Source organism: Melanaphis sacchari, unplaced genomic scaffold, assembly GCF_002803265.2.
Source record: "Melanaphis sacchari strain LSU unplaced genomic scaffold, SCAv2.0 Contig122_pilon_pilon, whole genome shotgun sequence".
In the NCBI taxonomy this organism is placed as follows: domain Eukaryota; kingdom Metazoa; phylum Arthropoda; class Insecta; order Hemiptera; family Aphididae; genus Melanaphis; species Melanaphis sacchari.
In genome coordinates, this window is record NW_020270484.1 from 353,015 (window position 1) to 361,839 (window position 8,825).

At 30.4% G+C, this 8,825-nt stretch overlaps 1 protein-coding gene across 1 annotated transcript; it reads left to right on the plus strand.

Moving 5' to 3' along the window:
- Positions 1–5,680: 5,680 nt before the first annotated feature.
- Positions 5,681–7,524, plus strand: LOC112590928. The gene is made up of 2 exons (XM_025334545.1): positions 5,681–5,804; positions 7,301–7,524. The coding sequence occupies exons 1-2, from the start codon at positions 5,681–5,683 to the stop codon at positions 7,522–7,524; spliced, it is 348 nt and encodes a 115-aa protein (XP_025190330.1).
- Positions 7,525–8,825: the final 1,301 nt, after the last annotated feature.

An 8,825-nucleotide genomic window follows, 5' to 3' on the forward strand; every position in this document is an offset into this window, starting at 1 on the left:
TTTTTTTTTCGGATTTAAAAATCGGACTATATATCATTTAACTCGATGGTGGTTAATCGGAGCTGTGGTGGACGGTCTGTTTCGATGAATAGACACAAACGAACGTCAGTTTATATTTCGGGCCCAAAATGACAGAGGTTGTAAAAAAAAAAACAAATAAATAAGGAAAACAAAACGAAAAGAGGCGTTTTCGCGGGACTCGCGCGGTGACTATATGATATTATATTATTTTCTTCTATTCGCGCGCGGTCTCGCTCATTATTGTCGTGCGGTGAATTATTATATATTGCAAGCGAGTAGTGCATGGGGTATTACATTGTGCATTTTCTATACCTACGCGATTCCGATACGATTTTGACCTCCGAAATTGCACCATAGTCGTCACCGCAATTGTGCGACCGCGAAACGACAGTCGGACTGCGATCCAATAAATCGGACGCGCACAAAGACCACCGGGTCCGATCATACCTCAGACGTAATACAATATAATAATGTGTGCCCGCGCGCCGCCGGCCGACAATGGAGGTCCCCGTTTATTTATTTTGTTTTATTTTTTTCCTCTTTTCCCCGTTTTCAAACCGTTTTTGAAACCTAATCGAAAAACACAACGTGCCCGACAATCATAACAATATTATTGTACGTGATACGCCGCGTGTACGAGCGACTCCACCGAATGAGTGTGCGCGTGCGTATACGAAATATGATATAAATTACACGTGCTCGAGTCGTAAACGTCAGCGTCCGCGGCCCGCGAGGATAAATTCACACGGAGACGACCTCCCGGGCTTGTCAAGAGGAGAGTCGTCGCGGTCGGCGTTTTTATCAGCCACCCTTCTGCACTGTACGTTTGCCCCTCCTGCTCCCATCGCTAATAATCATTAATCTCACCCTACACGTCCGTCTGTGGCCGTCCGACCGGTATTCTGACGGCGGAACGGATACGGATGGACGGCGCGATTGAAAAAATATACTTGCAGTACGCATATGAATCGATTTTAAATTAAATCGTCGAAAAAAAAGACGAAAAACAACGACGATAGATTACAAACGACGTTGAAGTACGCTATACGTATTATAGGTATTACGGAGTACAATTAAAAAAGACCCGACCACATTGATTTAACGTAAAAATGTACTTATCTGTTGTGTCTCGTGCGTTGAATTGAGTATCGTTTTGGCAGTACGTGCGATTTAAAACCATGTTTTCCTGGTATGAATTTATGTTGGTACTAAGTACGAAATTGGAGACACGGAAAGTATATATTAGGGTAAAACTTATGTCAGAAAAAAAATAATGAAATTTAATTTCGTTTGGTATTGAGAAATATTTCGCGGCACTATTAAATGAACATTGGTTCTTCATTTATTGGCAAAAATCCCACTGAGGAAATTCGCGGTTTGCATCTTTTTAAAATTTAACCCTTCTGCACCATGATTGCCCTTCCCACCAAACTTGTTGCTCATTATCTACACTCTTAAGGTTTGTTAGTGGCGGTTTGACCAGAACGATGACGGTTCTACAATATTATGTATACGTAATCAACTTTTAAAATTAAAACATCGAAAAGAAAACTCAATAATATATTATTCATAACGATTACTGTATGAAATTATAATATAAATAATGTTTTGTGTTATGCTTAAGTGTGTCATGTAAGACTCAAATCGGTATGAACCCTGATGCTTGGAAAGTGTTTCTCTGATACATCTAAAAAAAATAAATAGATTTTGAGAAAACATTTAGCATGGATTGGTAAAAATTTTCAAGGTACAGCGCAACAATTCAAAGACTTGGGTTTCCATCGATCGACTTAAACCAACGTTTATCGCGCGCGAAGTCCCAATCGCTGACCATTCGTACGCGCACAATATCGTTTAAAATCAACGCCCGGTTGTTTTCTTTTCGCCGAGGGGGAGTAATATGGCGATATCGTATTATCACTACCATAATTGTAATATTGTATCTACTATAAATTTTGTTTTGTTTCCATTTTATTCTCTTCGCTGTTTCTTACGCAAAAGAATACGCGTTAGTTACGAACTGTCACGACGACAAAAGTAACTACATAGTCATAGAGATTGATGAGAATTCTTATCTATCTTGATGTACCTGGCTTGGTTATTATCTATATTAGATATGATAATAAGTATGTAATTAATTCATTACATATTGGACATAATTACTACAGAGTACAGATACAAATTTTATCACTGCATCGAACAACAGTCGATAATGAATTTCTGTACACGTAAAAACATGTAGGTATTTAGGTATATTATTATTATTTATTACCTATGTAACTGCAAGTTTTCAGAAACAAGAAGTATAATACAAATTGAAAAACACCAAAATTTGAGCAGCTATAACTCGTTAACGGTTAAATGAAAACAAATAATTAAAACGTTAAAATTCATAAAAAAATAGACCTATTACATGAAATTTAAAATATAAGTTGCCATTTGAAAATCAAAAGTTTATAGTGGTTTTATTATTAAGTATAAGCGTGAAAAAATTAAAATTTTATATAATTCTAAAAAAGTGTAAAATTAAAAATTTTGAAAAAAAAAAAAAATTGAAAAAGTCAACACATTTTGAAATAATGAGTGTTCAATGATAAAATAATTACTCTGTATATATTATAAAAGGATTTAAGTCTCCAATATTTCCCTCAAATGTTGTGTTTGGGTCATGCGGCGACTGTGAAGAAACATTTCGAGCGCACGACTATTTATTTTTATATTTATAAAAGTATATTATTATATATTTTTTTTTTTTAAACAATAACAACTAATTTGTATATTAGATTTAATTTAACAATGACACAGCCCGGTGTGCTAATCGCATTTTTAATAATAAAATCGATGCGACCGATTGCTATCAATCGTCAAGACCGAACATGTTGATTTTTTAGAATCTGTTGTAGTTCCAATTGTACACACAACAAATAAGTAATCTTTTGTTATTGGTTTTACAATTGCTTCTAAATCCATTTTGTCAATTTAAAGGGCTTTATTTCATGAAACACCTCATTTTAATTGTTTTGTCATATAAGTTTTCCCAGGATCATATTGAAATACTATTCTCAAGATTTAGACAGAAATTTGGTTTAAACAATAACCCAAATGTATTTCAATTTAAAACGGCGCTGAAACAAATATTAATGAAAAATGCTATTACTTGTAAAACAAATGGAAATTGCAATAGATTTGATGAAGATGTGTTTGGAGATTTGTTGGATTTTAAATAGAACAGAAAAAATGAAAATTTAAATGATTTTGATGAAATAGAAGAAAAAAATGATGAAGACATTCTAAATAGAATGCCATTGCTAAATAGCTCAAACAAAGCAATGATTGAGGCTAAAGAAAATATTTTATATTATATCACAGGGTATATTATTAAAAAGGTTTGTAAAATAATAGATTGCAATTCCTTTATAACATCATTATTAGAAAATAGAAATGAACATAATTATAGTTTACCACTCAAACATAAAAAGTTTGTTATCCTGATTGTGTGTATAAAATAATTAAAGAATCTGAAATTAGTTTTTTATATCGTACAAAATATCTTTCAAATATTAATATTAAAAATGTAGACAAAAAATTTATTAGTTATGTTGTTAACAAATTTGTTTTGGACCAATCTATATTTAAAGATTTAAGTTGTGAAAATGTTGAAATTTTAAAAAGACCACATAAATTAGTTTTAATAACTTTACTTGTTAAACATTTTTTGATTGTTCGTTTACAATCTTATGGCAAACAGTTTTCATCAGACTTGTTAAACCCTGTGAGTAAACGTCAATAATTAACGAAAACTATTATTTTTTATAATCAATAACTATGTGTATACTTACTCTATGATTTTTTGCTAATTGTATAATTTTGTCCATTTTTTTAATAATATGTTATGTAGTACCTGTCCTGTAATTTATATCTTAGTATTTTTGACGATGGTTCCTTGTTTCATAATTCATAAAACAATATGATTTAGTTATATCCTAGATTAAATTGATGTATATTAATATACGTACATACTACATAGGTAGTATTAATTAATGGTTTTGGCTTACAATATAAAACATATTATTTAATTATAAAAAAAAAAGAACTAAGAAATAACAAAATGTAGGTAAGTCTTAATTTTAATTAATAATAACAATATAATAAATCTATGATATAATATTTATTATATTTATAGTAGTCTAACATTGATAACGTTTGTTTATCGAGTTGTCTTCTTTGCATATGGCGTCGTGTTTCGGCTTACTTTGTGGTGGAGTATTCGAAGACGGCTATCTAGTATTAGTATATATCTGTGTAGATTTTGAGAAAACATTTAGCATGGATTGGTATAAATAATTATTTATTTATTTATTTATTTAAAATATGTGCAGACTTATGTCCTATTACAATACAGAATGTTGTGGTACATAATTAAGATTACAGTTCATACAAATTACATTGTTGAGTTCTTAGTTTAATATAATAAATATAATATTATGTACTACTAATAGTAGAAAAATATGAATAATCAAGCATTATAGTGCCAGAAATACAAACTATTACTACAGACTACAAACGTATCGAATACAACTGTGACATCGTATCAATGAGATATTGTCGCTCTCTTTGCATAGTGAGTAGTGACTAATTGTTGATCGTTTGAATTTACAAAGACGGTTATATTTAAATTCGTAAAACGAAAATATATATAACTACTGAGCTGCAGTTGTACATAAAAACATAAATTGTTAATTTTAAACTAGTAAATTCAGCTATGACTAAATTTTAATTGATGTATTAAATATTATTTTTTTCTAAAAGATGATAACAGAGAGTTTTAATAGTTATTGGCGAGTTCGTAAATTCGTCAAAGAATGAAAAATATAAAAACGTCATTACACAAAACGCATGTAGATACCATTAAAATATCGTATGATAGTATAATATTATGTATGCGTGATAAAATATACTGTAATGGTAATTGAAAATCGAATCTCGTTTTATAATTATTTTATTCGCAGTATTACAAAACGTAGGAAGCGTGTGAAAAGTGCATGAAAACCTTCGCAGTAGATTGTTGCAGCTAGGTTGAACGCGCAATTCGACTAGCGGGAGCGTATAGTTTGGTGTGAAAATTTGTATTATCCATATCTACTGCGAAATCGGAAGCATATTATTATCTTTGGTTGTTTTAAAGTCACCATTATCTGCAGTCATATGTTTTATAGAATGTATGCGTTTAATGCATAATTTCTATACAACACGTTTTTTAAATTCTATTTAATAATAATTTATCTTTTTTTCTTCAGAAATACAGAAGACGTGTATGTACACAGTTTTGCGAGAAAAACGTTTCATTTGTTACATAAATTTAAATCATAATCGGTTGGTATAAATTATAAAAATAATTTTTTAAGCATTGAACAATAAAATAACTAAAAACTTCACGAGTTTACTCTATTTTCAATTCAAACATTAACAATTTATGTCATATGTTAAATTTATTATATATTTTTAATACTAGAGTGTTTATACATTCGTGTTTCTATGTATTCGCAAACGATTTAATTCATTCATAACAATATTTTACAGTTTTACAGAATTATTTTATCATTTTATTGTGTTTCGCCTGTTTTTCTAAACTATGTAGTGACGATTTTCTCGACCAGAAATGGAAACAAATGACATACTAAAGAATGATGGGTGTCATAGGTATACAGTTGATATCCTGTATGGGCCGACCAAAGTTTGCGAGGTTCTGAAGCACCGAACGACAAGAGTCGAACACATCAAAGGTACGTATTAGTTACCTACAGTTGGTGTTAAATCTCTGTAAAAATTTCCACTAAAAAATTTAAAAAAAGACATATGAAAACCGTTTAATTTTAAATACCATATCTTATATTTTTGATTTTGTTCATTAAATATCCTTAAAATCCTCGTTTCAAATATGATTACTATAATACGTTAAGTAGTTAAAAACTATATTTTGCCGTTGAAAGCTTCTCCCTCCTCTTTTGCAAAGTTATTCTGATCTACGTTTTTATTAAATAAGTAAAAGGTAACTTATAAAGGTAACCATATAAATAATTATTTATTTATTCTCACTAAATATGTTTTTATTATATTACTATTTTACACTAAAAAAAAATAAAAATAAAATAAAAATATTGCTAACTATTTCATCATAAGCTTTATGAAATTCCGTTCAATTTTTATAGATTTATTGTTTTATTAAATTAATTTCCTCTTAATTACTTATACTTATATCATATTATTTCATGTATTGTAGAAAAAAAATCCAATTATAAAATATCATAAATATTAAATCGAATTGTTACGTGATTCCATATAGTTTAAAAAAGGGTAGATCTCTTTGAATGTTGTATTTATTGTTTAACAATTAAAGTGATTCAAACATCTATAAATAGACCCATATTCTTTTCAGCCATTGTTTAAATCTTCAAATTTACAGGTAATTAGTTCTGTATCTTATACATGCGCAAGTGAATGATCGAATCTATCACAAATTGTAACTTTATAACCCATTCGCAAATATTACATCTACAATCCCCAACACCATAGAATGTAACACGGCTTAAAATGTATTTTTTTCATGTCTTTAAAAAAATAGTCAAATATATTATTTACATAAACGTAATTACGTGTAAAATTGGAACTATACAAACTATTTTTAAGGATTTATTGTAATTTTTAAGTTTCTATTATGTAGTTATATTCGTTCAAACTATAATATTATTATTGAAAAAAAGTAAACATACATTTTATCGTTAGAATACTAAATTTTCGATTTTGAATGTAGTATAATTATATTATATCATAATAATCCTTCTTAAGTAAGTCACCTGCACAAAATATTATGAAAAGAAGTTATAAGAGGATACCTATCCTCGAACAGAGTGTAGCCATATTGCCTATTCATAACGCCGGGTAACCATATTATTTAGATTATTTAAATTCATCTATAAATTTTAACTAAAAGAAATTAATACTAAAATCATATTAGAATCAAATAACTTGATTTCGTCTTACTGTTTTATTTTCTATCATGATTGTTTTTATTATACTGCCTTTGGTATCTACTCGTATTAAATGTTAAAAAAAATATGTTTTGTATAATACGTATGCTGTCATTTAATCATTTTTATTTTTAATAATTTAATTGATTGATTCTTAAAGTGAAATAATCATAAAAAATAAAGTTTTTCATACGTTTTTGTCAAAACGATAGAACAATTTTTATTTAATTTTGATTCTATCGTTTACTCAGAGAAACTGGAAAGACTTGGATTCATCGTGAATCTTAGACGGATTATGGACTATGAAATGGTAATATTCGCGTTCGAAGGCTATACAGTTTTCTCATGTCGGGCAACTAACCTATCAGTTTTGGGTTGTTCCAGCAATGACTTTACGGCGTACAAGTTGATCAGATTGATGTTGGCCGAACGTGATCACGCCGAGGGAAATCATTGTGAAATACAAAAACGTTAAAAAAAATATAACTGTACGACAATAACCAAAAAAAAAAAAAAAAAAAACTCTATAGAATTGAAATAATAAATCTTATCGAAATATTAAATCGACTATATTACTAACATGTTATGCTGAAAATATTAATTAACCGTTAGATCTTAAACATTTTTTTTTCATAGATTTTTCGTTTGAAAAAGAGGATAACAACGTTTAACGAGTTCGTGACATAATCGCGCGCTATAACACATAGTATACGTAATGTAGGCGTAAATGATTTTTGAATCGAAAAAATTCAGATATTTAAGTCGTGAATAAATCGAAAATCTAAAAACCGGTCGCAGAGAAATTTCCCATTAAATATTATTATTATTATTATTATTACTGACGACGTCGCGTCATTATCGTTTACAGTATCGGATCGTGGAAAATCGGGCTCAGCCGCGGTTCAGTACGTTGTAATCGCATGTAATAACAATAATAATAATAGTAATGATAATAATAATATAGTAATAATGCGTACGCGTAACACGGGATATTTATAACATACTGCAGGTATACGTATCGAGCACAGCCATCCATACGGCCGTAGTCGACCGGCCCAGATAGTAATCGATAATGATATTATTGCCTGTATACCTAGGTATTATAATATTAACCACGTCTGAAAACAAACAGTAATCGGTCTGTACGACGTATTATTAGACGATAATAATATAATGTATACTGCGTAATGTTATTATGCGCGCGTGCATATATTACCTATATAGTCGCGGTGTCGCGCGCCCGGGCGCGTGTAATCGGGAAGCTCGGCGACCGCAAGAACGGATCTGCTGCGTTTACCCAGACAGAGCACAACAATAATAATAATTATTGCCGTACACGATATTACGACGATACAACGACCGCCGCGACGAGGAGATGACCGAGCTTTAACCGTACACCGATTACCGCCCGACCATAATATCGTGTGCAGTACGTACGCGTACGATACACGCGGATATAGGTAGGTAATTGAAGGGTTCGTCGTGACACGTGAAACCGACATCGAACGGTGTGTAGTGTGTATATAGATTAGGTACATGTTATGCGTATTGAAACATACATCGATATACCGTACTACGCGTGTATAATGATATATGTATAATACCTAATATTATTATTGTTACTGTAATGGCTTATGTATATAATATTGTGTATTATGACGTGTGCGTATGGGAACGACGAACAGCTCGGTAACTGCGAATAATTGTATTATTATTACAGCCGCGGTGCATATTCATATCATGTTATGTTATATATATATGCGTATAGGTACATAA